At 44.3% G+C, this 14,299-nt stretch overlaps 2 protein-coding genes across 2 annotated transcripts; one reads left to right on the top strand and one right to left on the bottom strand.

The window, feature by feature from the left end:
- Positions 1 to 332: 332 nt before the first annotated feature.
- Positions 333 to 5,806, bottom strand: SEC61B (Sec61 translocon beta subunit). The gene is made up of 4 exons (XM_027643946.1): positions 5,652 to 5,806; positions 5,453 to 5,550; positions 4,691 to 4,792; positions 333 to 668 (listed from the first exon to the last, which is right to left on the bottom strand). Exons 1-4 carry the CDS (start codon positions 5,652 to 5,654, stop codon positions 581 to 583), a joined length of 291 nt encoding a protein of 96 aa, XP_027499747.1. The 5' UTR covers positions 5,655 to 5,806; the 3' UTR covers positions 333 to 580.
- Positions 5,807 to 5,968: 162 nt separating this feature from the next.
- ALG2 (ALG2, alpha-1,3/1,6-mannosyltransferase) lies at positions 5,969 to 10,473 on the top strand. Its single transcript, XM_027643944.1, has 2 exons — positions 5,969 to 6,376; positions 8,319 to 10,473. The coding sequence occupies exons 1-2, from the start codon at positions 6,020 to 6,022 to the stop codon at positions 9,216 to 9,218; spliced, it is 1,257 nt and encodes a 418-aa protein (XP_027499745.1). The 5' UTR covers positions 5,969 to 6,019; the 3' UTR covers positions 9,219 to 10,473.
- Positions 10,474 to 14,299: the final 3,826 nt, after the last annotated feature.

The raw sequence follows: 14,299 nt of genomic DNA, 5'->3' as shown, positions 1-14,299 counted from the left end.
CACTGACTAAAGTTTAACTTGCGTTTAGGAAATAAATAAATCCGCCTATTTTTCTGGAGTTAACAGACAAACATGACCAGCTCAGCTCAGGTACCTGTTTTATTTCAATGAGTACATTTGTTACCTTCACGTAATTGTGAACTTTATTTTGCTTCTCCCATTCAAAAAAAAAAAAGATATTCTAGTATAAAATTATATAGGAATGTATAGTATAGAAGAATCTGGTTTGAACTGTCAAATGACAGTTACTCAGAAATATGATTATATATGAAAACCACAAGTATAATGTGCTAGCTGAGGTATGCTGGAAGATGAAAAAATACAGTTAAGACTGTTTCTATTTCCATATACAACTTTTATTGCATTACCTGTATTCTAAGTGTACAGATACAAATATAAAATGACCCATGACAGACTTGAAAGCTGCCCAAGTAGTGAACTGAGAAATTAATTCGGTATTATAGCCAAAGTTGACAGGACTTCAACAGGTGATAGGAAGCTTCCCCAGTCTCTCTCCAAGAACAACCAGGATCCACCACAGTTTTGGTCCAAGATGTATGCTTTAAGTTGGCAGCTGAGTCTAGGAACGAGTATATTTACCCCAGATGTGCAGCATAAACACAGAAGCAATAAAAAGAAGACTCATGACCAAAACTGGAACAGGCCCACTACAAATAAAGAAAAAAATGCATTAACATAAAAAAATATCTGCTTTCTCCAAAGGCCAGTCATTATCAGCCAGGTGAGCTCATCAGTTCATAAGCAACTGTACAAGAAAACTCTCCTTCCATTCCCACAGAAATAACTTAAAGTACATAGAAACGAGATAGCCATCTCCATTCAAAACTGCTGCTGCTCTTGTTTTTAAAGATACAGTCTTCAGTACCCTAAACGTTACACAATAAAGTGCAACAGAGTAACAAAAACACCACTTATTTAAAAAGCCCTTAATGGTTCGTTATTACGCATCACTGTGAAAATCTCTGGAAAATTATCATCCATGTTTACTACTCAGATAGCCACCTGAGCAGAGATACACTCTGATACAAAAACCAACAGAGTCCTCTAGCGGCTACTAAAATTTTGGCATAAAATTTGCATTAGCTGGGTTTTTCTAAAGGTTTTATTTCATTTGAAAACAACATCAGCAGTGGGTGAGAGACAGGGACTTCTCTTTTCTTGAAAAAGATACATGAAGTGTGAAAGTTAACAACATTAAATCTTTACCTAAAATGTATAATTAACAAATTTCTTATTTTTTTTCCCTTTTATATATTGTTTAGAAATTGTATAGAGATGTTTTTAAAAAACAGGTTAACCTTAGGATGCATGTTGATAGATTAAATCAGCTATTTCATGCTGTTCTGAGACACAATTACATGCACTATTACACAATTACACACACTCAACAGTGCTTCATACCACTCACTTCATACAATTTCATTTCTTATTTTCAACATGCTACTGGGAGAAACACCATGAAATCTGTTATCCAGCCTGTATTATCCTACAGGTTACTTTTTATAAGCAGGTAAATGTTATCTGAATAGAAAGTAAAGAAAGAAACTGAAAAGACTGGAACTGACACGTTTTTCTATGAGAAGATGGTCTACAAACTTCAAATGGTCATAACTGTAATCTTACATTGAGTTTTAAAACTCAATTATTATCTACCAGACTTATTTGAGTAGGGAGAACCCTGAACACAGACATAAAGTATTTAGCAAATAAACCAATAGCAAAATGAGCAAAATAAACAAAGTCTGAACACACAGTGACTACATAAGCAACCCCTGTCAAGGGGTGTCTTTCACTGAGCAACAAAATGTACTTCTCAATCACCAGCATTCTATACATATTTGAAGTTTATATCCCACATAATGTAAATCTTAATGATATCAAGTGCACGAAGTCCTTACACTGCATCTGAATTACTACGTAATTCATCCAAGCCTTTAGCAGTAGGAATACATAAGCTGCTCTGACAAATGCACACAGGAATAAAGGAGCACCACTAATCAGAACAGAGCCACATGAAAACAAACAGTGGGGATTTACTGTGTGTTCGGTGTGTTTTTTAAACATGCAGATGACATTGAACCCCTAGAGAATAACCAGCTCTCCAATACAGATACATGTACCTCATTTCCTTCAGTCCCAAAGATAACCCGATGAAACCCTGCAGTTCTCCTCCATGCACCTGCACCTTCCCAGTCCACCATGCAGTTTAAATAAATAAATGGATTAAGGCACCTCTAAAGATTTGGTACTGTGCATTTGCAGAACATCTTTCACAAGGCTGCATATTATACCACAAGCCTAATTTGAGTCCCTATCCACATGAAACACTGTCTATACCTCTTTAAGCAAGAAAGCCCACGACAAGATACAGGAAACCAAGTACCAAGTGCCACAAAAAGAGCGAAAAGTTTGGGTTTAGTTTTCTTTCCAGAGCCTGTGATGCTTGATCTGAGCTTTAAAGAGAAAAATGTCATATCCCACTCTCATCCAGACACTCCACAACTCCCTTTTGCTAATACTGCTTTTGAAGACATACATTTTATAGCATCCTGTACTACAGAGAAATGATCTTTCCTGAGGCCAAACTAACTTGCCTATTCAACATATTTACTGTTTTGGATGCTGAATACAGATAATAAATAACTGAAGCATCAGTATAATTACGCAAAATATGAAATATAGAACTTTTTTTTTCTAGAAATTCTCCTGATCTTAGCTAGTATGAATTAACCTGTTCTCAGGTGGATTATGTATTTTTTCATAGTAAGGACCTCATATTTTAAACAAAATTTAAAAAAACACCAACCACTCACCACTATCAGGCTAAGTTTTCACATTACTTCATGCAGTAGTAATCACAACCATTTTTAAAAACAACTTCAGCTGAAGCACTTTCCTGAGGCAACCACAACCCCACTACAGGCCATTTTCATCTTGAAGCCTACTAAATAGGACAGAGATCATAACAATTGGTTGCTATGGAAAAAAACATACAGAAAAATACATGGAAAGCTGTAAGCAAGAAAGTTGCTCCCAAGACACAGCTCAGAAAATGTTACTTCTAATGTGCAAGTGATTTGTAAAACCAACTCACTTTTATTTTTAATTCTTCCACTAAAAGCCTGACCATGCAGCTACCCACAGCAGCTTCCAAAAAAAAACCCAAGAAACACTCCCAGTGTTCCAAAGCCTTAAAACTGGGAACCAATGTATTGCAACAGAAACAGATGGGAAAATCTATCTACTGACCTGCTTGTACTGAGCTTGAGTGCAAGCTCAGTACAAGCAACTTGATGTTGAATTCAAGTTGATGTTGAATGGCTGCTAAACTCAGTGGTCATTCAATATCAAAAGGGAAACCAAAGGATTCACAAGGAAACTTATCAAAATTGTTAAAGGTGCTTTGACAGTTTGCATCAAACATATATTTTTTTAAAAATCTACCTAATGGTAGCCCCCTTCTGGTTTTTTTCCTCAGTTTGGTTTCACTCATTTTTTAAATTGAGCTTTAGTAGACCAATAACACAGAAAGTAGTTGCCCTTCCTACCTGCACAGATTTGCTCTAGAACACTATTGCTGCTCACTGTCTTTTTCTTTTCTTTGCCTTGTCTCCTCTCTGGGTTCAGAATGGAGAAAGCAAGACAACATCACTACTTTGTTTATTGTATAGGTTTTGGCTTTTAAAGTGTCAAGCACATATGAAAACACATAAGACAACTTCAAAAGAAGGATTACTTGTGGAACTATCATTAACTAGACTATCGCCAACCCTTACCCAAATGTTCTGTTTCTGCAGCCAGCAGAAGTCCTCTTAAAGAGCTCCAAAAGTAAATACTAATGAATTTTTTTAAAAAAAAACAAACCAAGAAACAGCCCTGAGTGTCTTGAGACTCCTCAAACCAGTAAGAACAAGAGGCCATGAAGTATCACTCTACAAGAAGCACAAGTTCCCACTCAGGGTATGACTTAGCATGCACTCGTCAGCTGAAATACACCTTCCACCTTTGTTACCGAAGTATTAGGCTGCAAAGTTTGTTTGGGAAACTGATCTGAATAACTACAAATGCCCAAAAAGTAAAAACTAAGGCTCTCTTTAGAGTTTAAGGGACAACACCAGCTATTTGACCATAATCTTCGAATATTCATCTTGTAAAAACAATGATATACAAGGTATCGGAATGCTATTTGCTTTGCAAGCTTAGCTAAAGTTGTCTATCTGCAGCTTTTTAATAGAGACACCTGAGATTATGCAACCATACAGCATATCAGTTATACTGTATTTTCAAGTGGGTGCAGAGGATCACAATATAGCTACTAATAAAGAAAATCCCAAAATTTTAATTAAAAGAGAACAAAAGCATGCACACAGATGCCTAAGTTTTCAACTTCAAAGACTGCAACTTTGCAGTCTTCAAAGACCACCTAAAGTAAGCCTAGGCAATTACAAAATATAACTTGTACCTACCTTTTTCAAACCAGTATAAATTTAAAACTACTTCTCCAGGTTTACAGAATAAATAAAACGTGTTGTCCAGCCACCAATTCAGCATGTTTTCCCATGCATACCAGGATACTGATAGTTTATTAATAATTCACAGACTGAAAGACTATATAAACAGAAGAACTCTACAGACCCCATGCCTGCCACCACACATTAATCCAACTTACACCTTGAGCCCCGGTGAGTCCTCAGTGTAGAATCGCCACATCCCACCAGTACCTGTGGACGTGGCACGGCCTGCACTCCTTGTCCCACAGCTGGCATTCTTCCTTTAAGGGACAACAGAATGAAACAAAGACCGAACAAAACACATTAGCAGTCTGCCAGCTTCTAGCACCAGGCATCCCAAAGAGACTCTGCAGAAGCAAGACACTTCACAAATCATTTCGGTTGGAAACAACCTCTGAGATCATCCAGTCCAACCTATGACTAAACACCACCATGTCAACTAGACCATGGCACTGAGTGCCACATCCTGTCTTTCCTTTAACACCTCCAAGGACGGTGACTCCTCACCACCTCCCTGGGCAGCCCATTCCAACGTCTAATAGCCCTTATGAAGAAATTCTTCCTAATGTCCAACCTAAACTTTCCCCGGTGCAACTTAGGACTATGCCTTCTCATCCTGTCGCTCATGGCATGGAAGAACAGGCCGATCCCCACGTGGCTACAACCTCCTTTCACTCAGGTGTAGAGAGCGATGTCATCCCTGAGCTTCCTTTTCTCCAGGCTAAACAACCCCAGGTCCCTCAGCTGCTCTTCATAGAACTTGTGCTCCAGACCCTTCGCCAGCTCCGCTGCCCACCTCTGGACTTGCATCAGTCTGTGCTACCACGTAAGCAGAGGGCACCAGCCTGAGCAGCCAGGAAAGCAGAGGGCACGACGGAGGGCAGAGCTGCCCCCACTACGGAGACGCGGCGGGCACCCACCTCTGCCGGACGGTGGATCCCGCGGCGCGGGGAGCCACTGCCTTGCTGGGGGAGCGGCCGGAGGAGCCGACGCTGGTGGCGCTGGGGTTGGGCCCGGGCTGCGGAGAGAGGAAAGAACCGGGAGAGGGTGAGAGGCGGCGGGCACGGCCAGGGGAGCAGGGGCGCCCCAGCTGCCCCCCCGCCTCGGGCAGCCCCTCACCATGGCTGCGGCGCTGGCTCGGGGTCGGCGCGGTCTCACACAGGCTCCGCTACGGCAGATCTGGCCACGTCCCTGCCCGCTGCAGGCTCCGCCCCCGCGCCGCGCATCCCGGCACCGCGCGGCTTCCCAGGGTAATGCCTGAGCAGCACCGGCCCCTTATCCCCTCTCCCCCTCTCTCAGCTGCAGCTTCCCGAGCGCGCTGCCCCCGCGCCACGGTTCGGCTGCGCCCGCTGTCCCTCAGCGGCCGGACCGGAGCGAGACCGAGCGGAGTGACGGGCCGGGCAGCGCCGCGGGCGCCCGGCGGGCGGGGCGGGCGCGAAGGCCCGGCAGGAAGGCTGACGTGTCCCGCCGGGACTGCCGGCCTGCGCATGCGATCCCATCCGCCCGGCAGCGCCATGGAGGAAGAGGAGGCGGGCGGGGACGGCCCGTCCGTGCTGTTCCTGCACCCGGACCTGGGCCTGGGCGGCGCGGAGCGGCTGGTGGTGGACGCGGCGCTGGCGCTGCGGGCGCGGGGCTGCCGGGTGCAGATTTGGACGGCGCACTACGACCCCGGGCGCTGCTTCGCGGAGACGCGGGGGCTGGCGGTGCGCAGCGCGGGCGGCTGGGTGCCGCGCTCCCTGTGCGGCCGCGGGCACGCCCTGTGCGCCGCCCTGCGCATGGCCTGCCTGGCGCTGTACGTGCTGCTGCTCAGCGGGGAGAGCTGCGACGCCTTCGTCTGCGACCAGGTGCGGGCACGGGCGGGGGCGCGGGCACGGGCGCACCGCCGCCGCGGGACCGACAGATTGTTCACAGTGTCATAGAATTCTTAGCGTTGGAGGGGACCTCTGGAGATCACCGTGTCCAACCCCCCCTGCCCAGGCAGGGTCACCTAGAGCAGGCGGCCCACAGGAGTGAGTCCAGATGGGTTGGTGAATGCCCCCCAGAGAGGGAGACTCCACGAGCTCCCTGGGCAGCCTTTTCCGGTGCTCTGCCACTCTCAGCGTAAAGAATTTCTTCCTCGTCCTGAGGTGGAACTTTTTGTGTTTTGATTTGTGGCCATTGCTCCTCGTCCTGTCGCTGGGCACCTCTGAAAAGAGCCTGGCACTGTCCTCTTGGCGTCCGCCCTGGAGATATTTATATGCGTTAATGAGAGCTGCACTCAGTCTCTCCTTGTAAGAGAGATGCTCCAGATCTCTGGAGCATCAAATCCCTACAAAATCATATTCGTTACGTGGTGTGCAACAAGCCAATAATTAGACACGAGAGAGAGAGGAAGATGTTGATTGTTTATTTCAGAGTTGTGCACCACTGGCTGCCCAGTGGTGTTCCACAAATCAAGATCATCCCATTGGGCTTTCCTCACCATTATTTATACAGAGATTCAGAGTTAGTCACTTTCTAAGTGCAGCCTCTCAATTATGATTGGTTGATAATTTCCAGAGAAGGACAGCGAAGCTGGTGAAGAGTCTGGAGCACAAGTCCTGTGAGGAACAGCTGAGGGAGCTGGGCGTGTTTAGCCTGGAGAAAAGGAGGCACAGGGGGGACCTTATCACTCTCTACACCTACCTGAAAGGAGGTTGTAGCCAGGTTGGCGTCAGCCTGTTCTCACAGGCAGCAAGCGACAGGATGAGAAGGCATAGTCCTAAGCTGCACCAGGGGAGGTTTGAGTTGGACATCACGAAGAATTTCTTCCCAGAAAGGGTGATTAGACATTGGAATGGACTGCCCGGAGAGGTAACTGGAGGTGTTTAAGGAAACTCAGGATGTGGCACTCGGTGCCATAGTCTAGTTGACATGGTGGTATTCAGTCATAGGTTGGAGTCAATGATCTCAGAGGTCTTTTCCAGCCTGATTGATTCTGTGATTCCATACAAGTTACATAACCCCAGCTAACTTCTACGTGTGCACAGGGAAAGGATCTTCACCTGGGTAGGGATCTTTTTGTCTTGTAGGCATGATTTTTAGTATTATAATGAACATAATAGTTCAGCAATAGGACCTTGAGTATTTTGCCACGTTAGCAATGACATAAACATAACAATGACAATGACATAGACATACATGAACATCCTGATTTACTACAGCCTTAAGGCTTGTTAGTTCCAGGATGTCCTTGCGTAAGGGATGCTAGCTGCTATCTGTTCTATTCTCATGCAACAACATCTTGATTTACTACGTCCGTAAAACTTGTTAGTTCCGGGATGTCTTTGCACTAAGGGATGCTGGCTTCTACCTGTTACACTGATTAGGTCTCCATTCTTTCTGATTAGCCTTGAGAGTATACAAAGACCTTACATCAAAGAGTGTCCTCACCTAAGATAATCTTGACATATTCCACATTTTGCAACACTCTTGCATTCTGGGGCAGCTGGAGGGAGGATGCTGCTGCAGCTTGGGCTCCATTCCCATCTCCTATGGTAGTGGCAGGGAGGAAGTGCATGGAGAAGTCCTGAGGCTTGGTGGGGCCTGGGTGGGGAGCAGGGTGCCTTGTCTTTGTGAGGAAGGAGATCTAGGGCCTCAACAAGAGGTCCTGGGTGAGGGAATGCTTGTGGAAGAGAGAGGGAGAAGGCACTTGGCTTGCAAAGGACTGACCCTCAGGGTGTGGCTTTGAAATCATGTGTACGCTCCGGTGGCACTAACACAAATAATTAATATCTCCTCTTGTCCTGTTTCTTCTGGTTGCATTAGGTGTCTGCTTGCATTCCCATACTTAGACTGGCCAGAACCCGTAAGAAGGTTTTGTTTTACTGTCACTTTCCTGACCAGCTTCTGACCAAGAGAGAATCTTTCCTGAAGCGTCTCTACAGATGGCCACTCGACTGGCTGGAAGAGTACACGACTGGCATGGCAGACTGTATTGTTGTGAACAGCAAGTTTACTGCCAGCGTGTTCAAAGACACATTTAAGTCCCTGTCTCACATAAACCCAGATGTCCTCTACCCATCACTCAACATCAATAGCTTTGAAACAATCGTTCCTGCAGACATAGTTGACCTGATACCGAAAAAGAAGTTCTTGTTTCTTTCCATTAATAGATATGAGAGAAAAAAGAATCTAGCATTGGCTCTTGAAGCTTTGCATGAACTTCGAGGAAGACTTGATTCTCATGAGTGGAATGAAGTTCACCTGGTTATGGCAGGTGGTTATGATAAACGAGTTCTGGAAAATGTGGAGCACTATGAAGAGCTGAGGAGACTTGCAGCCAAGCTTGGTGTTAATGAGCATGTGACTTTTCTGAGATCGTTCTCAGACGAACAGAAAATCTCCCTTTTTAGTAACTGTGTATGTGTGCTTTATACACCAAGCAATGAACATTTTGGTATTGTCCCTTTGGAGGCAATGTATATGAGATGTCCAGTTATAGCAGTTAATTCAGGTGGTCCTTTAGAATCAATCTTGCACAGTGTTACAGGATTTTTGTGTGATCCTCAACCAACCGAATTCGCTGAAGCAATGGAAAAAATTGTGAGAGATCCTATCTTAAAGGACACAATGGGAGCAGCTGGGAGAGTGAGAGTTATGGAAAAGTTTTCCTCAGAAGCTTTCTCAGAACAGCTGTACCAATGCATTTGCAAATTAACAGAATAAAATTATATTCCTATATTTTACAACTTTGTATCTCTCATTTGTGTAGGCGACCAGTATTCATTGTGACTATGATGAAGAACCAGGGATGTCTGAATTTCCTCATTGTGCTGCTTATGCTGCCTTATGTCATTTGACACAAAGAATGAGCAAAACATGTAGCACTGTCTCATTAGAAGGTTAAATTTTTCATGTGGTACATTGATCTGCCATTGCAGGAGTTCTTTTGTGTACTGTGCCTTGGAAAAATGCGTTGTTAGATGGCAGTAACTTACTAGGAAATTACTGCATGTTTTACTTTATTACTATATGGTATGGTATGGCTAACTCAATTTCCAAAATGTAGATCTGTACAGATAAGACAGGCACAGCTTTATGTATTTAAAATGTTCATCAGTAATTCCTAAAGAGTTGTCTCAGCCGACTTAAGGAGAGAATTGCACAGTCCAACCAGCTGCGCGTTTTAAAAAATGAACATTGTTAGGGATATGAATGGTATGGCTTTAAAATGATTACTGTACTTGTGAAATTGCATTATGTAGTCACACTGGGTGTCATAAAAAAAACATCCAGGTGTGTGAGCAGAAGGAAGTTGAGACTAGAGTAACAGCAAGGATATCAGACTACCTCAAAACGTTAGTGCTGATATTCTGTTTCTTTGATATCTGCAGTGCTTAAAGATGTAGTTTTACTTTGAGAGTTTCTGGTTTGTAGAGACTGAAATGATATCCCCTATATTTAACATTTCATTTTTAACGGCAGCACACTTTTGTAAAGGTCCTAATCTGGAACGGGCAATAAAGACATTTTATTTTGCCTAATTTAGTGGTAACTTGAGGCTCTCCTAATGCAGTGAGTGCACATGTGACAGTAATGTGTTTGGTTTTTTTCCTCCCAAGTGTAATAGCTGGTCTGGGGCAAGGAATATCTTCATTTATTTTTTTTTCCATCTACCTCTCTTCTAGAACATCTTTATTAGTTGGTTGTTCTGTTTGTTTATGACATACTTACATAATCCGCACAGTTGAATTTCAAGTCTGAAAATAGATTGAGTTTCCTCATTCTTTGAAATCCAGCGTTATCTATAAAATACAATTTGTATCTGATATGAAACACAATTTGCAATCTGCAATTTCTATTTAAGGTAGTTTTGGGCATTTCTGCATTTAGTACTTTACAACAGAGAGACCATTCTTTCTGTTACTTAGGACTACAACCCAGGTCTTAGTATAATTCTAAGGCCTTTATTTGAAGTAAACAAAAATCCACAAACAAAGTTTGTCCTTGTCTTTAATCAGGAAGTTGGGATATTATAATTCTTATTCATTATGGAGTGGGAGCAGGTGGTGTCACAGGCCCTATTTCCAGTGTTTCTGTTTATGTCAGAACTGGCAAGCCTAAATTCTATCATCTTTCTTGCCTGTTCCTGCATTTCTTCTCCTTCCTCACCCCTTAAAAGTTTTCCTAAATCTTTGTGCAACTTTTTCAGGATGGGTGTAGCAATGGGTGACTGAAGGACCTGGAGAGAGTGTGAAGATAATCTGTGGTCAGATGAATGCCCTCAAGACATGTTTGGTCTGGGTTTTAAGCTCCAGTGAGAAGGTGCAAGATCGCTGGGGCGATGTTTGTGTTACATTCATCTCTCCTGATTGCACTGGAGTTAACCTAGAGCCTAAGATACATGCCAGTACACCTCACCAGCATAGCTACAAGGGGTAGCTCCATTTCTGCTCCAGCCTTGGCCTCCAGCCCTTTCCTGAGCTGTGCTGCTGGCAGGCATGTGCCTAACACTGTACCCTGCAGCTTCTGTTCACTGGATTTCATGGATTGCACTTAGACTTGACCTGCCATCTCACGTTTACCTGGTGATCCCTGGGACTGTCAACAGCTGCTACTGTCACCAGGCTGCCCTGTTTGGGTGCTGTGCCCTGGTTGGTGAGATCACTGTCCTGTGATGTGATCTCCTCCAGCTTTTCACTGTCATCGCTTGCAGAGCAACCCCAGTCTTGCTGCTTCGTGGCAGGTAGCATGGGCCAACTCAAGTCCTAGGCTGACTATGATGGAGCCTGGCTTTCAGGCTCCCCATCATCTGCAGGTTAACCTCAGATTCCTACAGTGTGTAGAGGTATGACACAGCACTGCAGGCTGCTTCAAGATCTCTTGCTCCCCATCTTGAGAAACCTCAGTAAGAGATGTCCCTGCCCATGGCAGAAGGGTTGGACTAAATGATCTTTAAATGTCCATTACAACCAAAGCATTCTATAGTTCTGTGGTTACTGAGTGGTTGCAGAACCATTCAGTGGGAGTGCGCAATTGTATTAGGATTTATTTGTTAGACGTGGCTAATCTTCACAGCCTATCAAGGTGCTGTATATGCTAAGGGACATCCGGTGCTCAGCAGCAGCAATCTCCCAGGGCAACCTGTGAATGGATTGTGACCATGCGGAAGACAATGGCCCTGTGGTCCAAAACCAGATGACTTACTGCTTCGAAGCAGTTTTTGGGGGGACCACAACTGTGCAGTGACCTGGCACACTGAAATGCTGGAGCTCCATCAGGGGGAGTAGCTGGCCACTAAATACATAAATCAGCTGACTCTGGAAAATAGGTCCGAAGAGCAAGCCCCTTAGGGCCCTTTAAGGTCTGTGTCTGTCTGTCTGTCTGTGACCCTCAAAATGAAATGGCTAGGACTGACCTACCCTAGAGCTTGGGGCAGTCTACCAGGCTGCCCTGTCACTGGAGAAGCACCTGTCTCTGCCAGGAAGAGCATATGTAGACCTTTGGAAGATCTCCATCATGTTTTGCTCTACCTTCCATACTGTCCACAGAGCAGGGGGATATGGACATAGGCACCACCCACCTCACTCAGCCCAAGAATGAGAACACAGATGGGGAAAATGCAGTTGCTTTATTGTGGTAGAAATGGCAACTGTGTTGTCAGTTGCATCAACAGACTGCCTGCTTTGACAGTCACTTGGTGCAGGCGCATATGAGGCAGCTGGTGTGGCTGGCAGACTTCTGGGTTGGAAACCAAAGTTAGTGACAGTTAATGGACAATTAAATTATGGAGACAGGGAAGTCTATCAGACAAGGTGAGGAGAGCAGCACCTGATCCCTCAGTTGTATTCTGGGGATAGGTCAGCACCACTGTTGGTTCTGCTGCTGCCTCAAGAGTGCGCTACCACTCCTCAGAGGCAACTTTGATTTTCAGGTGCTGTTTATCTTGGATGTCATAATTCCTATTTGTGGGAGTGATCTGCCCAGAGGGAAAAAAACATAGGGTCATGGCTCCTGCTTTGGACCAGATTCTAGGAGAGTATGACCCCTATGGCCCAGAGACATTTGCTTCCATAATGAAATCCCAGCCAAGACCTCAGCAGGACAGTAACGCAAGCTGTGGTGAATGACTGTCCCTCAGGAGCTGTGTGTGCTTCTCATGCCCATAGGAAGTGAGGCCCCTTTCAAGTAGATGCTGTTATGAGAGCCGTGATGCTGGGAAACCCTCTTATGAATCAACAAAAGAAGTTGGCAAATCCTAACAAACTCTGCACTTCCTGCATGCTGGAAGGGTACGAGCAGAAAACTGCTTTCTGAACCAGATACAGGTACTATGAGGATCTTGTGATACCTTTTGGTCTCTCCTGTCTCTGACCACTTCCATCATTTTGTACATAATGTGCTGCAGAGCCTTCTTGGTAACTGGGTAGTGGCATTCTTGGCATCTTCATGTCCTCCAGCGCTCAACAGGCACAACAGGAATGCCAGGGAAGCCTTAGTCACTTGCAGCAGTGGTGATTCCATACCAACCCCCAGAGATCGACTCTTTTCAACAGCACAAGGTGGAGTTCCTGGGATGCCTGGTGGACCTCAGTTGCTGGCATGTTGGTCCCAGATAGGTTGAAGCCACCTTAAGCTGGCAGGCTCCTGTTAAGGACTAGGAACCCCCATACTTCTTTTTGACAAAAAGTGTGGAATACTGGCAGTGGAGGTAGTGTGGCAGAACAATAGATTAAGTCTGTGGTTGTCCTTAAATGTTTTCAGATTACGTGCTGTGGCTCTTACTTTTATGTTCCCTTGAGCATCTCTTTATCTAGTCTCATACTGTCATAGAATCATAGAGTAGTTTGGGTTGGAAGAGATGTTAAAGATCATCTAGTTCCGACCCCTCTGCTGTGGGCAGGGTCACCTTCCACCAAACCAGGTTGCTCAAAGCCCAATCCAACCTGGACTTTCCATACTGCTCTTTCAAAGACCCACACATGGTAAACAAAGTTTTAAATTTACAGAAGAAAGAGACTTCTTGTTTCAGAAATGCAGATGCTTAGCTAGTTCCTTATTTTATGACAATGTAGCTTTGTTTCCTCTCTATTTCCTCTCCTCCTTTCTAGAAATCTGACAAGAATCACGATTATGAACGTAGAGTCCACGATGTCCTTGTCAGTGACAAGCTGCCTGTTAATTGAATGGAAGCAGCTCCATCATAAGAGAACAGCAAGTACCCCCATATTTTACTAATTAGCATGTTCTAGGGTATATCAAGTACGTTTTGTTGTGCTGTCTCTAGACCAACACAATACAAGAAAACAAGGCTGACCAGTGTCAAGTTTCCAAAAAGGCAGGTTTTTAAACAATAACTATTTGTGCCTGTTTTGAACCTGTTTCAGAAATCCATACTCTTTTTTTTGTATATCTTCCCTCCTTCCCCTTTTATTTAAATAAAAAACATTTAAGACAGTTTTTTTATTTAAATCAAATTGCATATGTCATGTGCAATCTGCTGTCAGAAGAAATATTAAGTATTGGACTAGTACAATTAAATAAATTATCATTAGTCTACAAGGAAATTAAGGCTTTAAATTCTTATCCCACCAGTGTGCTGTGAAGGGTGATGCAACAAGAAGAAAATGGTTGCAAGGAGTATTTCATGTCTCCTCTGCTCTGCTCTGCTCTCCTCTCCTCTTCTCTTCTTCCCATTTTTGCATAATCTGCTACGTTCTGTTAAATCCCAAATACATAAAAAGAAACCAAATAAAGAAGTTGTTTAAAGCATAGTTAGAAAAATAAGGGCAGAGTATGTACAAGGG

This window comes from Corapipo altera, unplaced genomic scaffold (genome assembly GCF_003945725.1).
Source record: "Corapipo altera isolate COAL_440 unplaced genomic scaffold, ASM394572v1 24b, whole genome shotgun sequence".
Classification (NCBI taxonomy): Eukaryota; Metazoa; Chordata; class Aves; order Passeriformes; family Pipridae; genus Corapipo; species Corapipo altera.
The sequence above is the reverse complement of the archived record's forward strand: the minus strand, read 5'-3'. Positions and strand labels throughout refer to the sequence as shown.